This window comes from Acinonyx jubatus, chromosome B3, assembly GCF_027475565.1.
Source record: "Acinonyx jubatus isolate Ajub_Pintada_27869175 chromosome B3, VMU_Ajub_asm_v1.0, whole genome shotgun sequence".
NCBI classification, from domain to species: Eukaryota; Metazoa; Chordata; class Mammalia; order Carnivora; family Felidae; genus Acinonyx; species Acinonyx jubatus.
The window spans coordinates 43,566,912-43,583,021 of record NC_069386.1 but is presented as its reverse complement, the minus strand read 5'-3'; the positions used below and the strand labels follow the sequence as shown (position 1 = coordinate 43,583,021).

The 16,110-nt window shown below is 35.9% G+C and overlaps 1 protein-coding gene across 11 annotated transcripts in view; it reads right to left on the bottom strand.

The window, feature by feature from the left end:
* Positions 1–16,110, bottom strand: part of ICE2 (interactor of little elongation complex ELL subunit 2) — a 63,922-nt gene that overhangs the window by 4,981 nt on the left and 42,831 nt on the right. For 10 of the 11 annotated variants that reach the window (XM_027067395.2, XM_053223946.1, XM_053223944.1 and 7 more), the window contains 2 exons: positions 4,220–4,304; positions 2,583–2,633 (listed from right to left, as the gene is read on the bottom strand). The exons of the other annotated variant lie outside the window; for it this stretch is intronic. In XM_027067395.2, the coding sequence (XP_026923196.1) occupies positions 2,583–2,633; positions 4,220–4,304 (136 nt within the window). Of the gene's footprint in view, positions 1–2,582; positions 2,634–4,219; positions 4,305–16,110 lie in introns of those variants that run through there. 11 annotated transcript variants of the gene reach the window in all.

The following is a 16,110-nucleotide window of genomic DNA, read 5'->3' as shown; positions in this document are numbered from 1 at the left end:
TTTAATTCTTATTCCAAAGTTCAGGATATATAATTACTTTCTTTTTACTGTTACCTCAATCAATTTTTAAGTGTTTGGTAATTTAATGGGAAACAGTCTAATTCTCTAATCCATGGATAACATATAATGAAAACCATTTCAGGAGTGTACATACACAACAAACACAGAACCTGCTTTGTATCCAGTAATATAAAGATTAAGAAATATAGAAGTGAATATGATATAGTTTAAAAGAAAGTGGAAGGAAAAAAATGGAACAATCACAAAATATGAGGTGCTATTAGAAAAAAAATAACAGCAGCAGCTGATAGGTATGAATGTTTATCATGAGCTAACTATTATACTGCTTAAAAACCATTTTACTATTGAATTCTCAACAACAATTCTTTAAGGCATAATTTTAATTATTCACCCCATATTAGAGCTAAATAGAAATTAGAGACACTAAACAATCTGCCCAAAGTTCTGAGTGCAGGGCTTAGATATACACTCAGGGGGTTGAACTCCATAGGCCATAACCTTAATTATGATTCTCTACCATTACAATAATCACTTCTATCAAACAACAAATCTACATTTTCCTTGTCTCCTTAGAAAGCTTTAAGGAATTCAGTATATCAACATAAAGAGCCAAAAGGCTATGATTAACATCCTGTGCTTTCTTGGGATTTTATATTCCTCTAGCTCAAAGGTGCTAGAACATCAGCTATTTCCCATATCATTTAAAATAAGGATTAATCATACTTTAGTTAAATGCATCTGCCTACAAACTTGGTAAGTTATGTTCCATTAATTTCTTTTTAGAAATTAAAAAAAATTTTTTTAATGTTTACTTTTGACACAGAGTGCAAGGAGGGAAGGAGCAGAAAGAAACGGAGACACAGAATCGTTCTGAGCTGTCAGCACAGAGCCTGACGCAGGGCTCACACTCATGAGCCATGAGATCATGACCTGAGCTGATGTCGGATGCTTAACCGACTGAGCCACCCAGGTGCCCTGTTCCCATTAATGGGATACTTCAAGGAAGAGTGTCTTCAAAGCACCATACAGTGCAATGTACATGGATGGGTACTAACCATGGTAGGCAGAATAATGACCTCCCAAAGATGCCTATACTTTAAACCCTAGAATCTGTGAATATATTATATTACCTGGCAAAGCAGAACTAAGATGGAATTAAAGTTCTAATCTGATTTTAAAATGGTAAGATTTTCCTGGATTATGTTAGTGGGCCCAACGTAATCAGAAGAGTCCTTCAATGTAGAATAGGGAGGCAGAAGGGACTCAGCGGGGAGATACAACTATGAAGAAGTCAGAACAATGTGATGTGAGGTCTTAACCTGCCTTTGAAACTTTGAAAAAGGAAGAGGTCAACAAGCCAAGGAATACAGGTGGCCTCTAGAATTCACAAATGTCCAGGAAAGAGATCATACCCAGAGTCTACAGAAAAAAAAAAAAAAAATCACTCTGGCTGACACTTGATTTTAGCCCAGCAGACCTGTTAGACTTAACAGAATTGAAAGATAATAAATTTGTATTGTTTTACAACATGAATTTTGTGGGAATTTGCTATAGCTGCAGTAGGAAATGAATACACAAACTAAGATATCGATAATAAAATTTCAAAAAGCATCTGACAAATGTCATGTATAAGTACTGTGCTTCACATGAAGAACACAGTACACAAAATAAAATTTCTGCCACAGAATCACAGAACTGAACAGTACCTACGAAATTAATAAACTCAACACCATCATTTTATAAATTAGGAAACATAATAAGTTGCATAATAAGTAGAAGACTCAGAAGTTTGAGATTTTTTCACTTTTAGTTCAGACTCTTGAACTGTTTTTTAGTTTATCTTTAGTAAGGGCATAACAGGAATGCAAAGGTTCACATAATGAAACAGTCTGATAAAAATACTCAGGTGGGGAATCTATATTCAAGATTTCTCTGGACTTACTGAGTTTTGAACACCAGCTCTATGTTGCTTCCTTATCCTGAATATATAAGCAATATAGCTAGGCTACGCTCCTTAATGGCCACCAGAATATCCACATCTTAATCTCCAGAACTTTGGAATGTTACCTTCAATGGCTTTCCAAATGTGATTAAGGTGCAATGTGACAAAGGAAGCAGAAATGTGAATGATGCACTTTGAAGATGGAGAAAGAGGCCACAAATCAAGGAATATGACTATGACCTTAGAACCTCCAAAAAGAATCAGTTCTGCTGACATGAGTTTAGACCAATGAAAATGATTTTGGATTTGTGACCTCCAAAACTGTAGAAGAGTAAGTCTGCGCTGTTTTAAACCAGTAAATTTGTGGTAATTTGTTACAGTGACAACAGGAAACCAATACAACAGAGCCTTACAGAAAAATGTTTATTTACTAGTAAGCTGGGTACTATTATGTTATCCTTTTATTTATATTTTCACAATTTAAATCTTGACAAAATAGAATAAATGTTGCATTTCTGTTTTTTTTTATCTACCCCTAATAGTATATATTCCAAGTTTCTACGAATTTTCACCCAAGAAAATCATACATATCAACGCAAAATGTCCAAAAAATACTTACCTACTCAATTTCTTTAGAATGTGTTGGAGGATGTTAAATAAACTTGAAATCCTATTAAACAGAAGAAATTCATGTAAAGTTAAATGTTAAAAAAAAAAAAGTATTCTTAACAATTGTGGCTTCTCAGAAAGAGAAATACCCTCATTAACAAAGCAAAAAAAAAAAAAAACAAACCCATAAAATAATAGAAAATAGAGAATGCCAAAAATATGATTAAATTAAAAGACTTGGGGCGCCTGGGTGGCTCAGTCGGTTAAGCGTCCGACTTCAGCTCAGGTCACGATCTCGTGGTCCATGAGTTCGAGCCCCGCGTCGGGCTCTGGGCTGATGGCTCAGAGCCTGGAGCCTGCTTCCGATTCTGTGTCTCCCTCTCTCTCTGCCCCTTCCCCGTTCATGCTCTGTCTCTCTCTGTCTCAAAAATAAATAAACGTTAAAAAAAAAGTTTTAAAAGACTTAAAAATTTACTTAATTTTTGCCATTTCCTGATTTCTCTTCACAATCATAAAGTATTTGACCTGTGTGAATCAGATGTAAAGAGATCACAATTTTATATTCAAATTATAAACTTTAAAAATATTCAGAAGTCTTCAGCAGAACTAATCTGCAAAGAGCTTGCCTTTTAGAGAAGGTGGTGAATTAGCTTCCAAAGTAACTGAGAGGTATTTTAAATGTGTGATGCCAGAGAAGCCACTGAGTGGCGACAGGATAGTTAAAGGCAAATGAAATATATTTCTTTTGTATCTTTTCTAGACCTAAATTCATTCCTCAACTATTTATTTAAAAATAGTTTCATTGGGAATGGTGGGGCAGGCAGTGAGTAATGCATGGAAAACATTTTTTATTCATGTAAAGAAAAAAAATTACCCCTCAAAAGAGGTAGTCCTTATAATAGAAGTGGACATTTTTGAGAACAAGCAGAGAATTCAAGACTGAATCTGAAATCCTTCAAAAATTGTGTCAAGTCCCAAAGCTGGAACTCTGCAACCAGTCTAAGTCAGGACAGTGCTTATCCTACTGGTGAATCAAACATCTTCACTACCAAGGTTATCATTCTAGCTTGGCTGTGTGCTCTGAAGCAAATCACTCTAAGGCCCAGCTTCCCAACATGTAAAATGGGGATAATACTACCACCAGTCTTTTCTCGAGAACTGTGACATACAAATTAGATAACGTTCTTAAGTTATGTTCCTTTGCATTTTGGTACGTGGAGTCCTGAGCACAATAAACTCATTTCAATCTGATGTACAGTCATCCGTGGCACAGGGGAAACTTAGAAGTCAGGATGTCTAAATAGAAAGCTTGGAGCTAAGAGTCTAGGACTGTACTGTTCTTTCCCATCCCTGAAAAGGAGTGACGTGTGCTCTCATGCACTTCCCAGATGCTAGGCTACTACTCTCCCTCTAGCCTTCTCTGTCTGAAGTAGAAAGACTGGAACCACTGGTATTCCATTTAACTGGAAAATGCAGTTGGAAAATACAGATGGAACACAAGCTGGGTCAGGGGAAGCCTCAATGTATAAAAGGTATAAAAGTCTTGAAAATAAATGATTTAAATTTAACCAATATTTAGAGATAAATGAAAATTAGTGATCATATTAACAAGTTTTTAAAATCCCACCACAAAGTAAACTTTCTTACTTGAGTGCTGAGAGTTTTTCTTTTAATTCTTCTGAGGTAATTTCTTCTAGCAGAAAAAGCTTTGAAGTAAATGCATCAATATGTCCTAAAATAAAATATCAAACTTAAAAAGAACAATTGCAGTACTGAAAAACAAAAAAAAGTTATCCAGTCTCCTTAAAGATGTTTTTACAAAAATGTAACCCCTGTAAAGGAACTTTACGTTCTAAAAGAGAATTATACATTTTATTAAGTTTATTAAGTAAAGCTGCATTTTAAAATGACACTAAAGTCAGATTATAAAAGAAATAGATATTAATCCTAAAATATTTGCTGAATATAGAAAAGTTTACACATATGCACACCAAAAACTAACCTCTAAGTCCCAAATTTAAGAGTAACAACTGATAAGGGGCCTGGGTGACTCAGTTGGTTAAGCGTCTGACTCTTGTTTTCAGATCAGGTCATGATCTCACGGTTCATTAGATCAAGCCCCATGTCAGGTTCTGTGCTGACAGTGTTGAGCCTGCTTGGGATTCTCTGTCTCCTTCTGTCTCTGCCCCTCCCCTGCTCGTGCACACCCTCTTTTTCTCTCAAAATAAATAAAATTAAAAAAAAACCCTAACTTAAAATATTGGTGTTTCTATTTCCTATTAACGTTGCATTTTCATAGAGATTAAATTTTTAGAGAAATATGTACCTATTATCAAAGTAAGTGGATAGTCAGATTTATAGTTTGGGTATGTTCTCCACATCTCTAACACACACCTGGTTGTTAAGATAAGAATTAGATTATAAAAATCCAGCTTAATTATTCACAACAGCCAACATATGGAAACGACCTAAGCATACATCAACGGATGAATGGATAAAAATGTGGTATACATAAAAAATGGAATATTAGCCATGAGAAAGAAGGAAATTCTGTTTACAACAATATAGATAGACTTAAGGGCATTATGTTATGGAAAATAAGAATGAAAAAGAAAATATTATGTGGAGTCTAAAAATAAAAGTCAAACTCATAGAAACAGAGTAGGAAAGTGGTTTCCAAGGGCTGGGGGAGGAAGGAATAGACAGAGGTGGTAAAATGGTACAAACTTTCAACCACACAGTCTGAGAATCCAGTATGTAGGGCGGTGACTATAGATGATAACACTATACTGTATGATTGAAATCTGCTAAGAGAGTAGAACTTAAATGTAAATCATCAAAGGGAAAAATCCTTTCACAGTGTACACGTATATCAAATCATCATGATGTACACTTTAAATATCTTACAACCTGATTTGTCAATTATACTGCAATAAAGCTTAAAAAAGTCTGGCTATTAAAGCACACCATAAGATTCCCCATGGTTAAAAAAAAACAACAACAAACTCTGCTTAAGGTCCTACTTTCTTACAAGTATGACATAATTCCAGAATTCTAAGAAACAACGTAGCAAAAGACAACACTTCCATTTTAAAAAGTAACATGTACCTTATACAACAAAATAGGTTGAGACGGACACTTAGGTTTTAAAATGTACCAAGGAATGGGAATGCAAGCTGGTGCACCCACTCTGGAAAACAGTATGGAGGTTCCTCAAAAAACTAAAAATAGAACTACCCTATGACCCAGAAACTGCACTACTAGGTATTTATCCAAGGGATACAGGTGTGTTTCGGAGGGACACATGCACCCCCATGTTTATAGCAGCACTATCAACAATAGCCAGAGTATGGAAAGAGCCCAAATGTCCATGGATGGATGGATGGATAAAGAAGATGTGCAGGGGCGCCTGGGTGGCTCAGTCAGTTAAGCGTCTGACTTCAGCTCAGGTCATGATCTCACAGTTCGTGAGTTTGAGCCCTGCATCGGGCTCTGTGCTGACAGCTTAGAGCCTGAAAGCCTGCTTCAAATTCTACGTCTCCCTCTCTCTCTGCTCCTCCCTTGCTCATGCTCTGTCTCTCCTTCAAAAATAAATAAAAACATTTAAAAAAAATTAAAAAAAAAAAGATGTGGTATATATATATACAATGGAGTGTTACTCGGCAATCAAAAAGAATGAAATCTTGCCATTTGCAATTATGTGGATGGAAGTGGAGGGTATTTATGCTAAGAGAAATTAGAGAAAGACAAATATCATATGACTTAACTCATATGAGGACTTTAAGAGACAACACAGACGAACATAAGGGAAGGGAACAAAAATAATATAAAAACAGGGAGGGGGGACAAAACATAAGAGACTCTTAAATATGGAGAACAAACAGAGGGTTACTGGCAGGGGTGTGGGATGGGGGATGGGCTAAATGGGTAAGTGGCACTAAGGAATATACTCCTGAAATCACTGTTGCACTTTATGTTAATTTGGATGTAAATTAAAAATAATAAAATTTAATTAAAAACAAATAAATAAATAAATAAATAAAATGTACCCAGGAAGAATGATATAAAAGATAGCCCTGGGGGCACCTGGGTGACTCAGTTGGTAAGCATCCGACTTTGGCTCAGGTCATGAGCTCACAGTTTTTGAGTTCAAGCCCCGCATCGGGCTCTGTGTTGCCAGCTCAGACCCTGGAGCCTGCTTCGGATTCTGTGTCTCCCTCTCTCTCTGCCCCTCCCCGACTTGTGCTCTGTCTCTATCAAAAATAAATAAAATGTAAAAAAAAAAAAAAAAAAAAAATAAAAATTTAAAGATAGCCCTGAGTTAAATGTTACAAAATCAAGTCAATATAAAAACCATGCTTTGTACCAGAGTTAAAAACATCAATTAGTATGACAAGAATGTAACACTCATCAATGCTGAAAATATCACTTTTTGTCTTTATTTTTTAACTTGCAATATTTAGTTATCAAAACACATTACCTGGGAAGCTGACGTCAATCACTGGGACAACAAAAAGTGCACGTCATTTTTATATATAGCTCCCTTTCATTTGCTTTGTGCTCATAAAAAGTATTAGAAACATTTTTATCAGATGCTCTACCTTAAAACAATGAATCCATTTGTCCCACATCCATTTGTTATTTCCTATGCCAAGTTTTAGTTTCATCTCTACATTTCTAACACTCATTATACAGTGGCATTTCTAATAACTGCTTTAATAACTGCAGAAAGGGAGTATTAAATATAATAAAATATATTTAGACATTTACTAAATATGCCTTTGAGGAGATTAATAAGTCATATCTTTTTCAGGAAATCTCAGTAAAAAATATAGTATATGTCAAATATGGTCAAAGATAACTCTATAGAGAAGGCCAGACTAAGTGCTAGGAGCCCTACTTCTTCAAGGAGTTTACAATTCTCTCAATATTTGAGCATTTTCACCTGTGGGCCTCAAATGACTCCTGTGTACTTGAGATATTTATCTCCTCAGCCCTTGGGGCAGCCGAGGAAGGCTTGGGACGGAAAGTTCCTTGGCCACTGCCCTTCAGCCATGACCAATCTCTTGTACATCAAACTGGGCTATCCAAAGGTGGGAAAAATTGCTTTACAGAGTACAAATAAAGCCTTTGTGTAATACAACTAAAGGCTTTCTATACATGCATCAAATCATACATATATTCAAACACACCTATACATGCATACATACATACACACAGGCAATCTTTGCTTTGCATGCAGTATGGGATGATAAAAATAACCATACAAACTGAAACCATGCAAGCAATTTTAATGATCAGCTGGAAAAATACAGTTGTTCCATAACCATTAAAACTTTTTGTCAAAACATTATGAATTCCCCATCAATTGTAAATGTTTAGGGAAATGAAAAAGATAGTAAAATTAATATTTATTTATATACTGGAATTTACAACATAACACTGAAGATTATTTTATTTATAGAGAACTTATCAAGAGCAGTTTGAACACTGCTTGTCACCTTATTTTGGTACAACTTATGATAGAAAGCAAGCATCTCTTCTATGCTGTGAACTGTCATACTCCTTTCTAAGTTAGGATCAGCTTCCAACATTGTATCCTCTATACTTCTGATGTCAGGAAACATCTCCAAGAGTTCCTTTAATGTAAAATCTTATGCTGGTGTCACTTTTTCACCCTTTACGTCACAACCACTTTCCTCATTTGTGTCCCTAAGTTGGCCTTCACTTCATTCCCGTGGCGACACATCTGTGGTCTCTTGAACAGCAGCGGTGCCGACATTCCCACGGTTGGCTATTTCTCCTGCAACCCCACTTCTGTTCAATTCCAACTGTACTTCCAGCAGTATCGCTGTATATTTCTTGGCTGTGCTTTAATCGTGGTCGGCCAACTATCTGTGTGATTATCCACTTTTGTAAAATGTCATGAGTTTATCACTGGGAGGCAAGGAAGGAACACAACGACACACTTTGTTTTCTGTGTGTGAACTCGGGACACAGGTACACAGTGACCACTGACAGACTGGAAAATGTGACATAACCGGTCACTGGTCATGATGTGCGTCTGTGTGGACTGGAGAGTCAGCAGTGAAGTCTGGAGTTTATACGATTAGTTACAGTAAATATACCAAAGTAACTGAAACTGGTGTATCTTAAAACTGCAAATTCACAGGCCTGTCTTTTGTCATTTATATAGAACTGATATATAAAAAGGATTAGAAGGTAGATACACAAGTGGTAAGATTACTTCAGGAATTTTCTTTAAGGAGTAACTCTTAATGTTTTTATGGGGTTTGAGGATAAAAAAAATACTACAATTGAGGAGAAGAGAACTTGTTCATGGTAAAGAAGCAGACATATATTAAAAAAAAAAACAGAAAAAACAACAACAACAAAAAAAACAGTACATTTATTCTACCTGAAAAAGAGACTATGAGCTACAGAAGTGGTTCTCAAGGTGCAGTCCCCAGACCAGCAACAGCAGCAGCACCGGAAAACATGCTAGAAATGGTAAGCCTTAGGTCCCCTCCCAGACCTACTGAGTTAGACACTATAGAGTCAGGGCCAGATATCTCTACTCTCACAAGCCCTACTTGTGATTCTGATGAACAATCAAATTTGAAAATCACTGAACGCATGTCCTACAAACCAACGTGCTCTTCAGTTAAAGAAAGTAACTCCGATTTTATATCACTGTCTTTCTTGTAAGGTAAGTTTTATCTGAATCGCTCAATCATGCAGATAAACTCTATCCTCACTGTTTTCTCCAAAAGATCTAATGCACTGTTCCCCAATTTTGATTTCTGAGGAAAAATCATCTTAAATTTCCTCAAAATCTTGAGATCACAGGGTTGGATGGGGAAAAAATAACAAAATGCTTAAGTTAAATAGAGGAGTGGTTAGCAATGGTCAAAAGGAAAACTCAGGCCACATTTGAGAAAGGACTGTGGTGCATGAGTGCATGAATATGAGCATTTGGAAAGTTTCTAATCAAGACTTTAAGAATTCAGTTTCTAGAACACAGTAAAATCAGTTGTTTTAATTTACACTGATTAATATTGTCACATACAAAGTACTTCACTTTTGTTACATCTAACACCTACACCTCCCTCCCCCAATTCTTCCGTAGGCCTTTTTAGTGTTATGGCAAAGTTATTAACACTTAAAAACTGAATGAATCCTGGTCCTGCCAACTGAAAAACTCTGTTTCTATGAATAAGTTACTTAATTATTCTGAACTTTTCTTTTCTCTTTTGCTTATAGCAGTGGTCTACACATATCAAAAACTTAAACAGAGCACTTAAAACAGAGCAAATTATTTTGGAAAAATTAAAATAATATACAATGTATGAATAACTATGCTTTGTTTTGAGAAATCTTGGTTTAATGCTGTGTGATACAACTATTTGAAGGATGGATTAAAAGTTCAATTCATTTTGGGGTGCCTGGGTGGCTCAGTCAGTTAAGCATCTGACTTCAGCTCAGGTCATGATCTTGCGGTTTGCGAGTTCAAGCCCCACATCGGGCTCTGTGCTGACAGCTGAAGCCTGGAGCCTGCTTCAAATTCTGTGTCTTCCTCTCTCTCTGCCCCTCCCTTGCTTGCTTGCTCTCTCTCTCAAAAATAAGTAGACATTAAAAAATTAAAAAAAAAAAAAGTTAAATTCATTTTACTACAGGTCTGTGAGAGCTAAAAAAAGATCCAATGATACAAAGATCTAAATGCAGCAAATGGCTCATTGCTGGGCTTGCTGAAGAGTGACAGTGATTGTTTTTAACACCATACACCAATTACACAAAAGTCTTTGTCTGAATTCTACTAATTAAAGTCCATCTTCCCTGTTGTTAACCAGTTTTTCTTACAAACATTACGACAGGGCCTGAATTCCTATCCTTGAGGCTCTCTGGAAGATTTCAAAAGAGGTTTCTTTTTTTTTTTTCTAATCTGATTCCAAGTTTTTAAAGTATACAGATATGTAAGTTTTTTGTTTGCTTTTGTTTACAATAAGTGACACTTTGGGGCGCCTGGTGGCTCAGTCGGTTAAGCAACCAACTCCTGATTTTGGCTCAGGTAATGATCTCATTGTTCATGGGTTTGAGTCCGTGTTGGACTCGGCACTGACCATGGAACTAGCTTGGGGTTTTCTCTCTTTCTCTGCCTAACCCCTGCTCTCTCTCAAAATAAATAAACATTAAAAAAAGTAACATCTTTCATTTTTGGCAAGAAAATCATACTTAACATACCCAAGGATGCTGTACGGCACAACTCTTGGGGTGGCTGTTTACAAGGAAGGGATTGAATACAATGTCTCTCTAGAGGTGTGCTATGTGGCGATAATGAAGATTATTTTCAGTATTATACGTGACAGGACTGTATGACAACATAAAGACAGAGTACGATTTATCAATCCACATACTTAATAATATAAGTAATGTTTAATTTTTCTTTAGAGAACAAATAAATAAGAGTTACAATATTCTCTTCCTACATCCCAGTGGCTTATCTTATGCACACCTAGGGACAAAAAGAACAAAGTATACAAATTCAATGGTTTGTTTTTTACCATTCCCCTTTTCCTTGACTTTTACTGTTCCTTCAACCAGTAATCAAAGGCAACCTCATTCATTCTAAACATAAGTGAGTATCTCCATGTGCCAGATACTGTTTTAGGAGCTTGAGATATGATCAATCAACAAGAAGCCCAAAGACGGGCATCCGATACAATTAAAGTACAAAGTTTACTAGTGGCAACCAGGAAAAGGGATTGGGAATACATTTGTGTGGGTAAAGAGTAAATGAAGCCAACTAGAGGAAAGAAACCTAGAGATGTGAGCCTGGTCTTTGTGGTTGCTTTTCTCTGGAAAAAGCAATGAAAGGCTAAGAAATGAACCAGGGCTTTCAATAGTCTTTCAGAATCAGAGGACCAAAACTCTATTTCGGGATCTATCAATGAAGTGAACACCTAAACTCTGAGTTGGGACCTTGTGTAAAAAGGGGTCCCTGGATTTGGTGATTCTTTAAAAGAACTCATAGGATTTAGCATATAGCTGTACTCATGGATAAGACATATTACAGCAAAAGGATACAAAGCAAAAGAAAAATGACCAAAAGGAAAAGGTGGGTGGAGTGAGGTCCAGAGGAAACCAGTTGAAATCTATGAGTCTCTCCCGAATTTCTGTTTGGGGATGATGAAAAAATTCTGGAAGTGGACAGTGGTGATGGCTGCATAACACAATGAATGTACTTCATACCACTGAATTGTACGCTAAAAATGTATTCTGAATTGGATACTACGATGGTTAAGATGGTAAATTCTAGGTTATTCTAAAATATGTATATTTACCACAATTAAAAAACAAAGAGTCCCTTCCTACTGAAGTCACATAGGATGCACCTTAATTGTTCCAGCAACAAGTTGTTTTTTTTTTTTTGTATATTGGAAAAGCTCATCAGAGATTTAGCACTCAAGGTTTTTATTGGAGGTTCATAATGTAGGTGCCCACTGCCTACCACATACCAAAATTCACCTTTCAAAGGAAAGCAGATGTTCAAGATAAGCCATATTGTCTGTACAGTGTGGGTACTATGACCTATCCTTATCAGTTAGACAAAGTCTTCTATCAGTATAGAGAATGGTTTACTAGCTAAGTTCCCACATATCAGCTAAGAGCCAGCCTTGCAAGGTCTTACACAGGTCTTTCCAAGACCTTACACAGGTCTTGTACAAGACCTTACACAGGTCTTTCCAATGATTGGTAGTGTCAGTCCTGCTACATCAACTCCTATCTACACAGACCTTGAATAGCAATACCCTAGCAGTAAGTGAGAAACAGACTGGTCTTTCTAGGGTCCAAAGTCAAGCTTTAAATGATCTAACTCCCTATAAGTGAATTAGGGTAGATTGCAAGTAATCTTGTCTAGGGCCATCTGGGTGGCTCAGTCTGTTGAGCATCTGACTCTTTATTTCAGTTCAGGTCATGATCCCAGGGTGGTGGGATCAAGCCTTGCATTGGTCTCCATGGTGAGTGCGGAGCCTGCTTGAGATTCTCTTTCTCTCTCTCTCTCTCTCTTCCCCTCTCTCCAACTCACATGTTCTCTCTCTCAAATAAAAAAAAACGTTTTCTTTAAGTAGTCTTGTCTAGAGGAAGATACATTTTAGCTTTCTCATTATCTCTACAATTTTTCATATATAACAGCTGGCCCATGATAAAAAACAGCCTGGCATACAATGAAATAACATGGAAAAAAAAAAAAAGAAACGTGAGATTAATTGTGTCCCCCACAAAAGATATGCTGAATCCCTAATCCACAGTACCTTAGAACATGACCTTCCTTGGAAACAGGATCATAGCAGATATAATTAAAGATTAAGATGAAGTCCTATTAAGATGAGTAGGGTGGGCCTTTAATCCAAGTGACTGGTGTCTGTATAAGAAGACAGAGACACAGGAAGAAGATGCCTTTTGATGAGAGAAACAAGAGATAAGGGTGATGCATCTACAATCCAAAGATGTCAACAACTGCTGGCAAATACCAGATGACAAAAAGCATTCTATCTTCTGAAGGATTCTCTCCTACAGGTTTCGGAGGGATGATCCAGTGACACCTTGATTTTGGATTTCTAGCCTCCAGAACAAGAAATATCTGTTGTCTTAAGCCACTTACTTTGTGGTACTTTGTTACAGTAGTCCTAGGAAACTAATACATAAAAGAAAATAGAAAAGATCCACAAGAAATCTAGAAAACAGAGGCTCTGGGCACAGATTTTAAAATAATTTTACCTAATATGACAAAGGAAAGATTGAGAATTTCTATAGAAAACTATAATCTGTAAAAAAAGAAGCAAATGCAGGGGCCCCTAGGTGCCTCAGTCAGTTGAGTGGGTGACTCTTGATTCTGGCTCAGGTCATGATCCTGGGTCATGAGATCAAACCCGTGTCAGGCTCCACACTGAGTGTGCAGACTGCTTAAGATTCCCTTTGCCTTCCTCTGCCCCTCTCCCCTGCTCACCCACGAGCTCTGTCCCTCTCTGAAAGAAAGAAAGAAAGAAAGAAAGAAAGAAAGAAAGAAAGAAAGAAAGAAAGAAGGAAAGAGCCAAATAGAAAATCTAAAACTGAAAAATACAATAACTGAAATTAAGGACTCAAGTCATGGGTTAAATAGTGTATCAGGGACAGATGAAGAGGGAATTAATGAAGTAGAAAAAAAATATCAAACATGATGCATGAAGAGTCAAAAGGAAAGGTAAATAAAGAAAAATAAATATAGGACATTAGGGTTACAATAAGATAATAACACTGCAACTAAAATCTTGGAGGAGAAAGAGAGACAATGGAAAAGCAATGATGGTTGGGGACATAATGACAGAACCCTCCAAAATTGTTCAAAGTCATCAAGTCACATTTTCAAGGAGAAATATGAACCCCAAAAGGAATATTTACAAAGAAAATCTAAACTAAGTACATTGTGGGAAAATTGTTCAAAACCAGGAGGAAGATAAAATTTTGTCTGCCAGAGAAAAGAGACTTGTTACTTTCAAAGGAGCAAAAAATTAACATGGACAGCTGACTTTTCAAGAATAAAGTTGAAATAATTAATAACAACAACAACAATAATAATAATAAACCTTTTAGATGAATAAAAACTGGGACTCTCTGTCACTAACATATCTGTAATAAAGATAATATAAAGGGTATTCTTCAGACAGGGAAAAATGACACTAGTCTGAATCTTAAAAATATGAGAAGAAAAGCAGTAAATCAGTAAATAAATGTAAATGAATATCAAAAGTATATACTAATAATAATGTATACAAAAATAAAATACTATTGTCTGAGAAAAGACTAGAGTACTTTTTAATGGAGATAAGTCAGGGATGCATGTTAAAATTATTAAAGTAGCACTCTCCAATTGAGCTTTTTGTGATGCTTGGAAATATACGCACTGTCCCATATGGTGACCAGATGCAGGTTTCAAGCACTTGAAATATGGCTGGTATAAGTGAGAAACTGAATTTTAAGTTTTACTTAGTTTTAATAAATTTATAATAGTCACCTGTGGCTAGGAGCTACTGTATTGGCACAACTCTAGAGTAACCTTTAAAAGAGGAGTAAAAGAGAAAAGAAAAAAACAAGTAGCAAAAGAGTATATATATATTTATGTTAACAAAGAACTATTCTGTTAATAAAGGGGAATAAATGGAATAAAAATATATCCAATTCACAAGAAAGCACTAAGACAAAGGTCTCTAAACCAATGAGTCAAATAGAAGTAATATATAAACTCAAATTTATTACTAATATGTGGTAATTACTATAGGTACTACAGACATTAAAAGAGAAGAGGATATTATGAAGACCTTTATGCCCGTACTTTTCAAAATTTAAACTGAAAACATTTCTTAAAAGCATACACATACCACAAGCTATGAAACTGATGCAAGAAATTAACTATCTGAATGGCTCTAAAACTAATTTAAAAACAGAATTGATAATTAGAAGCTTCTCAAAAAAGAAAACTTTAGGCTCACATGCTTCCTAAGTAAAATTTACCATTTATAGAATTAACACCAACTTTACAGAAATTCTATCAGATAAGAAAAGAGGGAATACATCTGAACTCACTTTATGACATAAACATAACCTTAATATCGACATCTAGGCAAGGTATTACAAACCAATCTCACTCATAAACACAGATGGCAGAATATTAACAAAATTAATATTAATATTAAATTAAATCCGCAAATATATAAAAAGAATAATATATTATGAGCAAGCTGGGTTTATGGCAGGAACACAAGGTTGTATTAACATTTTCTTTTTAAATTTATTTATTTATTCTGAGAGAGAGAGAGAGAGAGAGAGTGTGTGTGTGTGTGTGTGCGTGCGTGCGCACGCGCGAGTTGGGGAGAGGCAGAGAGAGGGAGAGACAGAGGATCCCACGCAGGCTCCACACTGTCAGCACGGAGTCCGACATGGGGCCTGAACCCATGAACTCATGAGATCATGACCTGAACCTAAAACAAGATGGACACTTAACCAACTGAACCACCCAGGGGCACCAAGGTTGGATTAACATTTTAAATTCATCAACAGGATATGTCACATTAGTAGAATAAAAAAGTCACAGCAACACATCAAATGCGAAGAAAATAACTGATAGTTTTTTTTTTTTTACCCATTCATGATTAAAATTCTTAAACTAGGAATACTAAGGAACTTCTTTATTATAATAAAAGGTATCTACAAAAACCTATGCAAAATACCAAACACAATGGTGAAATGTTGAAAACCTTCCCTCTTAAGATTAGAAATATGGTTAAAATGCCCATTATTCACCCTCTAATTAAGTGCTAGGTAATGAAGGCAAGGAAAAATAGGTATAAAGGTTGGAAAGAAGAAATAAAATGGTCATTGTTTGCAGAAGACATGATTGGTTACTTAAAACATCTAAATCATTAGAATGAATAAGTGAGTTTAGCTAAGTTGTTAGATAGAAGATCAATATACAAAATCAACATGCAAATAAAGTTTATATT